This window comes from Nannospalax galili, unplaced genomic scaffold, assembly GCF_000622305.1.
Source record: "Nannospalax galili isolate Female #2095 unplaced genomic scaffold, S.galili_v1.0 scaffold741, whole genome shotgun sequence".
NCBI lineage: Eukaryota > Metazoa > Chordata > Mammalia > Rodentia > Spalacidae > Nannospalax > Nannospalax galili.
Window position 1 is genome coordinate 828,543 of NW_008346093.1, and position 13,718 is coordinate 842,260.

At 42.1% G+C, this 13,718-nt stretch overlaps 1 protein-coding gene across 1 annotated transcript in view; it reads left to right on the forward strand.

Moving 5' to 3' along the window:
- Positions 1-8,650: 8,650 nt before the first annotated feature.
- Ftsj1 (FtsJ RNA 2'-O-methyltransferase 1) overlaps positions 8,651-13,718 on the forward strand; it is a 16,211-nt gene continuing 11,143 nt past the window's right edge. Inside the window, 6 exon segments of the mRNA XM_017800458.2 lie at positions 8,651-8,706; positions 8,790-9,193; positions 10,688-10,843; positions 11,092-11,161; positions 11,245-11,335; positions 12,312-12,390. Coding sequence (XP_017655947.1) covers positions 10,723-10,843; positions 11,092-11,161; positions 11,245-11,335; positions 12,312-12,390 — 361 coding nt within the window. The 5' untranslated portion in view covers positions 8,651-8,706; positions 8,790-9,193; positions 10,688-10,722.

Below are 13,718 nucleotides of genomic sequence, written 5' to 3' on the forward strand. Positions count from 1 at the left end.
AAATAAATAAAAATAAGAATTGTGAAAACCAAGAATAAACCAAATCCAAACCCAAGAGATTAGAAGAAATAATAAAAATCAGAGCAGATATCAATGAAATAGAAACACAGACAATACAAATAATCAATAAATCTAAGAGGTAGTTCTTTGAAAAGATAAACAAGATAGACATTTAGCCCAGATAACAAAAAGAAAGAAAGAGCAAGTCCAAATCAACAAAATCAGAGAGATGAAAGGGGAAACATCACAACAGACACCAAAAAGATCCAGAACATTCTAAGGGAATACTTTAAAAACCTATACTCTATTAAATTAGAAAATCTAAAAGAAATGGATTAATTTCTAAATTCAATGGATCCACAAAGTCAAATCAAGAAGAGACAAACAGCTTAAACAGACCCATAACATAAAGAAACCAAAGGAGTAATAGAAAACCTTCCTTCCACCTAACTAAAGTCCAGGCCCAGATGGAATCACAGGTGAATTTTACCAGATCTTCAAAGAAGATCCACAAACAGTACTACTTAAATTATCCAAAAAAATAAAAACAGAGGGAGAACTTCCAAACTCCTTCTATAAAGCCAGTATTATTCTAATACTAAAACTAGGTAAAGACACAACAAAAAAGAAAACCACAGGCTTATATCCCTAATGAACATATATGCAATAAATCTCAAAAATATACTCACAAACTGTATATAGACACACGACAAAAAAATCAACCATCATAATCAAGTCGGTTTTATTCCAGAAACACAAGGATGGTTCAATATATGTAAGTTAATAAATATAATAAATCATATAACTAAAATTAAAGACAAAATCACATGATCATCCCAATACATGCGTTAAAGGCCTTTTATAAAATCCAACAAGCAATTATGATAAAAGTTCTAGGGGGAATTAGACTGGATGGAACATACCACAACACAATCAAAATTATGTACAATGAACTCACAATCAACATCATTCTAAATGTAGAAAAACTTGAAGCATTAAAATCCTATTAAAATCAGGAATGATGACATGGATGTCCACTATACCCTCTTTTACATATAGTGCTTGAAACTCTTGCTAGAGCAGTAAGACAAGAGAAGGAAGTTAAAGGGGTACTAATTTAAAAAGAAGAGGTCAAATTATCCCTATTTGCATATGATATACACAAGAGGTCCCCAAAATTCCACCAGAAAACTTCTAGTAATGACTGATGCTTTCTGAAAAGTGGCAAGACACAAAATCAATTTGCAGTAGCTTTTCTATATACCAATAGCAAGAAATCAGAGAAAGAGTTGATGACAACACTCCCATTCACAATAGCCTCAAGAATATATCTAGGAATAAACGTAACCAAAGACATTAAAGACCTCTATAATGAAAATTTTAAGTCTTTGAAGAAAGAGATTGAGGAAGACCCAAGGAGATGGAAAAACCTCCCATGCTCATGGGTATGTGAAATATATAAATATTGTGAAAATGACCATTCTACCAAGAGCAACTTATAGATTCAATGGAATCCCAATCAAAATCTCCATGACATTCCTCACAGAAATAGAAAAAAAATCCTAAAATTTATATAAAATCACAAGAGACCCCAGATAGCCAAAGAAATTCTGAGCACAAAGCATCACTGTGGGGATTACCATATCAGCTGTATTACAGACCGTTAGCCATAAAAACCCAGCATGGCATTGGCACCAAAACAGACACGTAGATCAATGGAACTATATATGAGACCCAAATATGAGTGCACACAATTTTAGCCACCTTATATATTTGACAACAGTGCCAAGAACACACACTTGAGGAAAGACAGCATCTTCAACAAATGGTGCTGGCAAAACTGAATCTCCACCTGTAGAATGAAATTAGACCATTATCTATCACCCTGTACAAAAGCCAACTCCAAATGGATCAAAGAACTCAATGTGAAACTCCGAATATTTTAGAAGAAAATTGAGGCAGTATTCTGCTAGATATGTAGAGAGTGCAGGAAATGATTTTCTAAATCAGACATCAGCTGCTCAGGAATTAGTAATTGACAAGTGGGACCTCATTAAACTAAAAAGCTTTTGTACAGCAAAGGAAACAACCAATCAAGTGAAGAGGAAGCCCACAGAATGGGAGAAAATCTTCACCAGCTACATATCTGACAGAGAATTAATGTATAGAATATATGAAGAACTCAAAAACCAAAGAATTAAGAAAACAAATGCCACAATTAAAAAATACACATACTAAAAAAATACACATACTATATATATATATATGATCATATATATTTATATATACATATATATATAATCTCAGTGCATATGTATAACTGAAGGCTATATAACAAGGAACAGTGAAAGACAGGAGAAACCTCCCTTTGTAGGTCAGGGTAGTCTAAGAGACTCCCAAAATAACACAGGCTATTGCCACAGTCCTTGATTGCCTCCTAGAACTTGAAAGTAATGCCCTTTTGTTGAAGACAGGACATACTTTGGGCATAGGACTTGGAGCAATGGAGCTGGAACTGACCAGGAAATCTCCTTCATGAAGACTAGCTCTCATAATATCAGAGGATATTATGCAAGCTGCTAAGGACCAATCAATGGTACTACTCAGCTGTAAAGCCTAATAACCACAGCAACGACCAGTGCAATAAAACATTCTATTGATGGTGTAGTGGCACTTTTACTTTGGGGCCAATACACAACTACCATATTGAACTTAAGGCCATCTCAGTGGGAGGGAAGTCATGTGTGGTACTGTAAACATAGCCAAATACACTTGGCAGAAGTGGTCATAGATCCTAGAGAAAAGACTAGTCTATCACATCCCTAGACAAACATAACTTCTTATTGTATGCTAAATATGTGTCCTTATATTTACAGACATATCTCTCACCATTCATCCAAGAAGATTCTTTTTACAACAGATGGAGAGTATTACAGAGTTCCACAACTGGTCAAACACAGAGAATAAGTGTCTGTGGGATGCCCAGCCCTAAGTCACACATCTACAGTGTAACCTCTACACCTAAGGCTAGGGAACACGGTGGAACAGGGTGCAGAATGAATATTCATGCACCTTTCAACTCTCACCAGTAAAACTTCCTCATGCAACAGATTCTGTTTAACACAGAAAGCCACAAATGGCCAAAATGTAGAGAATAAAAGAGTGCAGAGTGCATGTCCCTGAATAGGACTCTTATATTAAACCTCTTGCACCCAGGACTCAGGAACCATTGTGAAGGAGAGACAGAAAGAATGTAAGAGCCAGAGCTGCTGGATGACTACAAGGAAACAGAGTTTTCCAGGCAGCTGGGAACTTGCTCATATGAATTTACAGCAATGATGACATAATACACAAAACCCAAACCAGATAAACTCAAACTAAACGAAAACCCAACATACAAGTGGAAAAATGAGTAAGAAGCCCCAATGTTAGCTGAGGAATTATTGGCAACTGGTCACTGCTGGGTGAGAGAGAGTTGGTCTTTAAGGGAGTGACCAGGCACTAGTGGACAGACTCATACTGAGGGACATTTGGGAACATAAACTTGACTCTATAGGCCTTTACATATATGACAGAATGCATGAAATTCAGCTGGGGGGACAATGGGGGTTGAAGAAAAGGGAGGGAATCTAAATATGATTAAGATGCATTGCACTAAATGCACAAAAAATGAATAAAAATCTTTAAAAATGATGCTATCATTATGATGATCTGATGGAATTCCTTAAAAATCTCCTGGGCATAATGACCCTAGTCCTCATGCAGGGCACAGGATTCCTATACAAGGATCAATAGAGTCCTACATTCAAGTGATAAACAATTCAATACAAAAAAAATATAGTCTCCTTTTAGTGTGGGCACTGGCCCACCTCTTCTCTTGGCACCCCAGACCGCTGGACTATACTCTTGGCCCAGACTCCTCACTGCTTCCTCATCCTTTGGACCCAGACCAATCCAATTCTTCAGTCTAGTCCCCTGGAGCCCTCAAAGCCTGTCTCCTCCCCCACCTCGCTATTGCACACCTGAGACCAGCCTTCATCCCTGGCTGTCCCACCCCCAACCTGCCTGGTATTCCTGAGGCCAGAGTCCTTCCCTGGTAAGTTTGACCCTGCCTACTGCACCTTGACTCCCACAACCTGATTCAACCTCCCAGCTCCCATTTCCTCTTCTTCTAGTGTGGGCAGTGGCCCATTTCTTCTCTTGACACCCCAGACCTCTGGACTCCCCACTTGGCCCAGATTTCTCGCTGATTCTTGATGCTTTGCAGTCAGACCAATGCAATTCTTCAGTCTAGTTCCCTAAAACCCTCACAGCCTGTCCCTACCCCCAACTTACCTTTGCATACCTGAAACCAGCCCTCATCCCTGGCTGTCCCCACCTCCAACCTGCCTGGGATTCCTGAAACCAACCTCTTTCCCTGCTTGTCCTGGATTCTTGAGGCCAGCCTCAATCCCTGACTGCCTGAGAGTCCTGAATCTTACCTCTACCTAGCAAGACTCCCAAACTGTACTAAGCCTGCTAACTAGAGGGATCCAGGCTTTAGGAGGAAGCCTGAGAGCATCTGATCCTCATACAACTTGGACCTCTGTGGGAACTCCTGAGCAGCAGATCTAAAGCTATCTGGCTGGCCCCTCCAATATGAAATCAAAAGAGAGAACCTGAAACCTAGATCAACCACCTTTTCATACTAATAAGTAAACAACAAAGGCACATAAAGTGTACAAACAGAAAAAGACCTAAAATCAACAAAGGAAGGCCTGAGTATCACACAAGAATCAGAAACTACAAAAGAAACCCACATGCCAAAGTCACAGCAAAAAAATATAACATGAAAAACCCACATAATATGTCCCCATCAAGTACCAACAGTCCTGAAGAGTAGTACAGTGAGAATCTCCCTAGAAATAACACAAGACATGCAATCCAAAAGAACAATTATAAACATGATAAAAGGATTCAGTGAATTTAAAGAACACACAAAGAAATCAAAGAACTGAAAGAAGACGGGGTAAACTTCTGAATGAATTCAGAAAAGAGATAGAAATACTGAAGAATACTCAGGCTGAAATGAAGAAGGAAGTGAGACATTCAATAAGCCAATAAGAAATGACAGGAGAAAGCCTCACCAACAGAATGAATGAAATGGAAAACAGAATATCAAACCTGGACAATAAAGTTGGCTAATTAGACCACTCAAGCAAAGACTATGAAAAATTTAAGAAAACACAGGAATGGAATACGCAGGAAATGTGTGACACCATAAAAATATCAAATTTACACATCATAGGCATAGAGGAAGGAGAAGAATCTCAGGATAACAGTATAGACCAGATCTTCAATGGGACTATAGAAGAAAATTTCCAAAAATTAAAGAAAGACATGTCCATACAAATACAAGAAGCACATAGAACACCAAATAGACAGGACCGGAAAAGAAACTCTCCATGGCACATCATAGTAAAAACATTAAACATACAGAACAAACAGAATACTGAACGCTCTAAAGGAAAAACAAGTCACACATAAAGGAAAACCCAACAGAATTACAGCTGACTTTCCAGTGCAAACTATAAAAGCGAGAAGATCCTAGACCAAAGTATTCCCAGTTCTAAATGACCATAGATGCTAACCCAGAATAATTTACCCAGCTAAAAGGTCTATAATAGTTGAAGGGGAAGAAAACTCTTCTATGACATGAATAGGCTGAAAGAATTCATGTCCACAAAACCAGCCCTTCAGAGAATTCCTGAAGCAAAACAAACAGCTGAAGAAAGGAATGACTATACCCAAGGGGTAACAGAAAGAACCTAAATGAAGGTAGAACTGTGGAAACACACATCTCACTTTTAAGGACAGGCACTACCTTAAGGTGAAAAGATGGAAAAAATATTCCAAGCAAATAGTACTCAGAAACAAGCAGGAGTTGTAATTCTTATAGCTGACAAAATAGACTTCAAACTAAAACTAATCAGAAGAGGAGATAAAGAGGGTCGCTTCATTCTGATCAAAGGAACAGTTGACCAAGAAGATATTACGATCATGAACATATATTCAGCAAACTCTGGTGTACCAAACTTCATAAAAGCAATACTGTAAGACGTCAAGTACTACTATGTAATCTCATATTTCTACATAATCTTATACATTTATGTTAAACTGTGTATGTTTATACACTTATTATATATATATCCTTCCTTGCCTCAGTTTCCTTTTTTGTAAATCAGAGATAATTATATGTTATGAGGACTGAATGGGGAAAAAAAAGAATTCAGCAGTATATTGGATGTAATTTCTACAGGTTTTCAAAAGCAAGTTTGTTCAATTTTCAGGAATTTTGTAAACTGGTAGTTAAATAACCAGTGTTAAAAATGAAATGCTGGGCTGGAGACATGGCTCAGTGGTTAAGAGCACTGGTTGCTCTTACAGAGGACCAGGGTTCGATTCCCAGTACCCACATGGCAGCTAACAACTGTCCATAACTCCAGTTCCACGAGAATTTGACATCTTCTGACCTCCCTGTGCATTGCACAACACAGGTGCACTTACATTATGCAGGCAATATGCTCGTGCACATAAAATAAAAATAAATAAATAAAATATTTTTTTTAAAAATGAAATGCTGTGCCAGGTGTAGTGGTGCATGCCTTTAATCCCAGTATTTGGGAGACAGAGGCAGGTGGCAGGAGGATCTGTGTGAGTTCAAGGACAGCCTGGTCTACATAGAGAGTTCCAGGCCAGCTGGGGCTATAGGGAGACCCTGTCTCAAAAGAACAAAACAAAAAACAAAAAAAGAAAAAAGAAAAAAGAAAAAAAGAAATGCTAATTAATTGCAGCATTCAGGAGGCAGAAACAGGCAGCTCTCTGTGAGTTCAAGGCCTGCCAGGGCTACGTAGTAAGATCCAGTCTCAAAAAAAAAGAAAAAGAAAAAAAGGAAAAGAAAAAGAAAGAAAAGAAGAAAGAAAGAAAGAAAGAAAGAAAGAAAGAAAGAAAGAAAGAAAGAAAGAAAGAAAGAAAGAAAGAAAGAAAGAAAGAAAGAAATGGTAAACCATGCATGTTGGGAGCACCTGAAATCTCAGTACTTGGGAGGTAGAGAAGTGTTCATGGAGGCAGTTTGGCCTACTTAGAAACTGTGGAGAAAGGGGGGGGGGTCCTGTGAACATACAATTAAGTGGATTAGATTTTCAAAGGTAATACTCAAAATTCCTAATTTTCTTTCTGCATTTCACTCATTTTTTATGTTCTTGACACCCTTTACTCCTACTATCTGTACATTAGAATGAATACATAATGACACACTACTGCACTTGTGTTCACAGACTACACGTGGGTGACTTAGAATCTGACCAGATGATAGTATGTAAACCATGGAAACTGAAAAATGTTACAAATAGACCCATCCCCTCCCCTGCTTCAAAATCAGTCAGCACACCACTGAAAGCACTTAGAAAAATGCCTAACACACGGTAAATGCTGTTTCCATAACTGTATTTTGTGCACTGGGTCACTGACATAAGTACTTTTTAAAATTGTTTTTTTATTCATTCATTCGGACAGGCGGCACGTGCCCATAGAGGTCAATAGACAACTTTGGGGGAGTCCACGCTCTCCTTCCACCACGTGGATCCTAGGAATCAAACAAGTCGTTAAGTTGAGCTGCAAGCTTCCTTTACCTACTATGCCATCTCACAGGCCCATAGATAATACTTTTTAGAGGTGAGTAGAAACCAAATGTTTTAAATATATATATATATATAAAGGAACAGTATGCTATTGGTCACAATCCCTTTCTAATCATCCTTTCCTAGATCCGCAGCCTGCCATCTTATAAAAAATTCACTCATTCTTTCTGGTGCATAGAAAGTGTTAAGCAGGCAACCCGTGTCCCAGACCTAGCCTGTCATTAACAATACATAAATTGCGGCTGGAGAGATGGCTCAGCGGTTAAGAGCACCGGCTGTTCTTGCAGAAGACCTGAGTTTGAATCCCAGCACCCACATGACAGCTACCAACCGTCTGTAACTCCAGGTCTAGGGGATCCCACGCCCTCTTCTGACCCCCGCAGGCACTGCATGATGCGGGCGCACTTAAATACATGCAGGCATAACACTCATACACATAAAATATTTTTTAATTAAAAAAATACAGAAGTAGCCGGACGTGGTGGTGCATGCCTTTAATCGTAGCACTCGGGAGGCAGAGGCAGGTGGATCTCTGTGAGTTCAAGGCCAGCCTGTTCTACATAATGAGTTCCAAGTCAGCTGGGGCTACAGGGAGACCCTGTCGGAAGGAAGGGCAGAGGGGGGAGGGGCACACATTACCAGGTGCGCTCCAGGCCCTGGATGTGTCCCCAGAAGTTCCAGGGAGGAAGGGAGGGAGGGAGGGAGGGAAGAATACATAGCTTTCTAATCTCCCAGTAACGCTGTGATTTTGTACCGCTGACTATTCCATTTTCCAGATGGGGAGACTAAAATTGTGAGATGGTAAAACTGAAAGCACCACAACCAACCGACGGAAGGTCCATTCAAAATTGCACACCCTGGTGTTCATCAGCGCATTTAATCAATGCACTTTCCTGGTTCTCAGGGTCATGTCCGTTTCGTAATTTCCCTTCCCACAAGCCATAACGTGAATGGGCGTGGTCATGCCCGGTGCATCTTGGGAAATGTAGTACGTGGTCTCAAAGACCGCCAAGATCCAAAGAGGTGGGTGAGTAAATAATTTTGGCTTCCTTTTTCGTGTTACTTTTTAAATGTGTGTGTGTTATCTCGAGACAAAGTCTCTCTATGTAGCCCAGACAGGCCAAGAACTCATCTTCCTGCCTCAGCCACCCGAGAGCTCGTATTCGGCCTTGACCTTGGAACAAAGAGCCAGTTCACGTGTCTTGGGACGTTATAGCAGCCATGCTTAGCGTAAATTCCCCTGCCGGTTAGATGCCGGGAGCAGTTCCTGTGCCCCGGATACGACGACACAAGATGACGAGACTCCTGTCCTAAGTTCTGCCCTGGTCCGGACCTCAGTGGAGCCTCTGTGTTTCACAATGCCAAATTTGCCACATTGCTGTAACATTTAGGCATGTGCGACAGGCATTCAGATCAGTTCCGAACACCAACTGGAGCTCTACCTTTCCTCACTGGTTTGCATTCTTGCTGAAACTGGTGGTCCCAGCGTCCTTCCTCCGGCTCTGAGAGTTAAGGTAGGTCCTAGGACACGGAGTTCATGGATTCCGGCCCAGACAGGAGGCATGACTGCCCTGTCCCTCACATACCGGATAGAGAGACGTGCACTCTCAGCACTGCAGCTGTGTAGTGCAGTCTAGCACCAGGAAGCTTGCCTACAGCAGGGGACTAGAATGCTGGGTGAACTCGAGGGGTGCAACATGCATAACTGTCCTGATATCCATGGAGCCACCTTGAAGGGGATCTGGTGGTCCTAATGGGGTCAAGGTCATGAAGACAGACTTGAGGTGTGGCCAGAGGGATGTTGTTAATGGAAGACTGAGTGCACCTTTAAGTTATTTGAAGTGTTGTGTGGTGTTCACTGGGGAATCAGCAAAGGCTCATAGTATTTTTTTTTTTTTGAGACAGGGTCTCCCTGTAGCCCCAGCTGTCCTGGAACTCACTATGTAGACCAGGCTGGCCTCAAACTCACAAAGGTCCGCCTGCCTCTGCCTCCCGAGTGCTGGGATTAAAGGCATGCACCACCATGCCTGGTGACTAGTAGTATTTTAATTGGGTTATTCATGGGGACTGGTGGGGTCTGCTTACTGGTTGAATAATGGAGGAATTGTAGAGTTGGTGGTGAATAAGAGTGTGATCCCTGAGGGGTTGATTGGAGATAGGCTATTCAGCATTTTAATGAAGGGCATAGTAATTGAAATGATAATGGTAAGGTTATGGAGAGAATAATAGAGATGGGTAGGCAAAGTGATGAAGGGACTAGCGGGGGCAATGATGGAAGAAATAGGAGCAATGTGAGCATCAGGGATAATGTGTGTATTCGTGGAAATGATACTAGAGGCCACTAGTGTGATCTTTGAGGTTGGTTGGAGGACTGAGTTAATGGTGCTGATAAATGAGGAATTAAGAGTATAATAGGGACCTAACAGGTCATGATCCTCCCGGCATTAGTGGAGATTAATGTTGTAGTAATGAATTACTGGATGCCTAATCATCTAAGGGATTGAGGGATTGTAGAATAGAGAGAGAGCGACAGAGACAGAGAGAGAGAGAGAGATAAAAGATGAGGCCATGGGAGATACAATGAGGTAGTGTCAGGGTAATGGATGTGAAAAGCAATGAATTAAGGGTGATGCTCATTGAGTTCTGTGAATCTAAAGACAGTGGAAACAACTAAAAAGATGGTCAAGAGATGTTACTAGAAATAAGGGATGTTAATAGAAATGACATGGGCAGAGAATGGTTGAGAGAGCCACAGAGATTACTGTGTCAGTAACAGTGATGGGAGGTGGGCAGGGTCAGTAGTGGGCCCTCTATCAAGTTAGCTGTGGAATGTGTGGTGGGATCTCAGAGCCACATGATGAGGGCCTATGTGATGATCAAAGGGGCCTAAGAGTTCAGTAATAGGGTCTTTGGTGGCCTATCAGGGCTTCAGTCTTCCCTTTGTTGAAGTGAGCTGTTGTGTAGGTGACATGAGTTCATTCACCCTGCTACTGTGTTTACTCATACAGAACAGCATTGGCCCACTACCTACCAGCAGAGTGAGATGGGACGGACATCAAAGGATAAACGAGATGTGTACTACCGCCTGGCCAAGGAGAAGGGCTGGCGGGCTCGAAGTGCCTTCAAGCTGCTTCAACTTGATGAAGAATTCCAACTCTTCCAAGGTGCCAAATGACCTGGGAGTGGAGAAGAGGCTAGATCTGCAGAGCTCCAGGTGGTGGGTGGGATAACATAGAGAATATCCAGGGCAGGGTGACAGGGAAGAAGATAGGTCACAAACCCTACAGGAAATGGGCACAATGGCAGTGGATAGGCCCTATGTGCCTGCAGGGGAGAAGGATGAACTTTGCTGGGTCCTTGGGTTAGAAAGATAGGTGCAGATGATCAGTATATTATCACTATGTATGTGCAGGTGTGACACGGGCAGTTGACCTATGTGCAGCCCCAGGCAGCTGGAGCCAGGTACTGAGCCAGAAGATTGGGTGAGTGGGATTCCAGGAGGGTGGCTCTTGGGAAGAAGGACTGGGAGTAAAAACTGTGCTAACATGGGCCAACCTTTCCACAGAGGCCAAAAATCTGGCCAGGTGGTGGCTGTGGACTTGCAGGCTATGGCTCCTCTCCCAGGTGTGATACAGATCCAGGGGGATATCACTCAGGTGAGAACATAACTGAAAGTATTGAGGTGTATCCTGGGTGAAGGCTCCACATAGGAGCTATAGAAAGTGGAAGAGAGACAAAGCAATAAAATAGAGAAAAGAGGGCCTAGAGAGATGACTCAGTGGTTAAGAGTACTTGCTACTCTTGCAGAGGAACTGGGTTTGGGTCCCAGCACCCACATGGTGACTCTGTCACCCTCTTTTGGCCTTTCACTCATAGGCATTGTACACAGACTAGGTACACTTGAAGGAAAAAACACATACACATAAGACAGAAATAAATTTTTTTTTTTTTTAATTTTGAGACAGGGTCTCACTGTATAGCCCTGGCTGGCCTGAAACTTGCTATGTAGACCGGTCTGGCCTCGTCAAACACACAGACATTGATCTGTCTTTTCTTCCTGAGTGCTGGGATAGAAAGGCATGCATCACCATGCCCGGCCAAAATAAATATTTTTTAAAGGGGCGGGGGAGAAAGGAACTGGGTGTGGTACTAGCACCTCGGAGGCTGAGGGTGGAGGATAACAAGTCTAGAACCAGCGCCTGGGCTACATGATGAGACTCTCGCTCAAAATAAAAAAAGAGATGGTCTGATGAATGAATGAATGAATGAATGAATGAGCAAACATGTTCTTTAAAAAATATTTTAAGAAAAAAAAGGAAAAGGGAGGGGGCAGGAGGAAGTATAACTTAGTGTAGAACATTTTTATAGCATAAGCAAAGCACTGGGTTCTATCCCCAGTATCGGAAACACAGAGAACGAGAAAGACAGATTAACAGCAGAAACAGCCAGTAGGTTGTATTGCAAAGACCACAAAAGATAATGAGGCTGGATCCCCAGAGATGGAACCAGGTCTTCAACAGGCAAAACCTCAGAACATGGTTAGCCCAGAGGCTTTGGGGTCAGGGCCATAGGCAGATGGGATCTGAGGGCAGCAGAGGGGCGCTGGGACCACTCATCTCCCTTTTTCTACAGCTCTCCACTGCCAAGGAGATCATCCAGTATTTTGAGGGCTGCCCTGCTGACCTAGTCGTGTGTGACGGAGCTCCTGATGGTAAATGCATGTGAGGGTGACCTCTACCTCCTCCCTTGGTTAATTTTTTTCCCCTCTTTCTTTCTGCTCTTACCTTTCCTCCATATCTGGTAATTTCTCCCCACATCTGCCCCCTGCTCTCAGCCTCTATCTTCTCTCTTCTTCCCACCCCTTTTGTGGTGCCTGAAATGGAACCCAGGACCTCATGCATGCTAGGCAAGTATTCTATCACTGAGTTATGTCCCCCACCTTTCAACTCTGTGCTTTCTGTCTACCCTTCGCTTTCTCTTCTGTCTGCCTGTACAATTCTATCTTAACTTTTTTCCAGACAGCCATTTATTCAAAACATAATTTCTGAGTACCTGTTATTTTGGTAAAACATGCATGAATAAATCCCACTGATCTCTGGCCTCATGGAGTTGATGTTTTATCGAGAACAGGTAGAAAAGGCATGATTGAGTCATGTAGTATGTTAACAAGTAATAGGTACTAATGAGCATGGTGGCTCAATGCCTGTAATTCCATCCCTTGGGGGATGAGAGAAGATTGCTGAGAGCTCAGGGCCAGCCTGAGCTAAAGAAAGGGAGCTGGAGAGCTGGCTCAGAGGTTAAGAGACCTTGCTGCTCTTCAGAAGACTCGAGTTCAGTTCTCAGCATCCAAGTCAGGCAGCTCACAACTGCTATAACTCCAGCTCAGGGGACTTGACACTCTCTTCTGGCCTCTGAGGGCACCTGCACATACTCAGCACTCACAAATACACACACAAACATAAATACAAATAAAAACAATTTTTAAAATATTTTATTTAGTTATTTTCATTTTATGTGTATGAGTGCATTGTCTGTATGTAAGTGCACCCGTGTCATGCAAGGTCAGAAGAGTGTTGGATTCCCCTGGAACTGGAAGTACAGATGGTTGTTAGCCACCATGTGGGTGTGAGAATCGAACCTGGGTCCTCTGCAAGAGCAGCCAGTGCTCTTAACTGCTGAGTTACTTCTCCATACCCCCCAATTTGCAAAAGAATTTTTTTATTTTATATGTATGCCTGTATTGCCTGCATGTAGGTAAGTACACCAGTGTTGTGCAAGGCCTGAGGAAAACAGAAGAGGCTGTCGGATCCCCTGGAACTGGAGTTACAGACAGTTACCAGCAGCCATGTGGGTGCTGGGATTCAAACCCAGGTCTTCTGCAAGAATAGTCAGTGTTCTTAACTGCTGAGCCATCTCTCCAGCCCCTACAAAAGAATTTTTAAAAATAAATAAACCAAGCAGGGCATGATGGCACATGCCTTTAATCCCAGCATTAGGAGGCAGAGGCAGGCAGATCTCTGTGAGTTCAAGGCCAGCCTG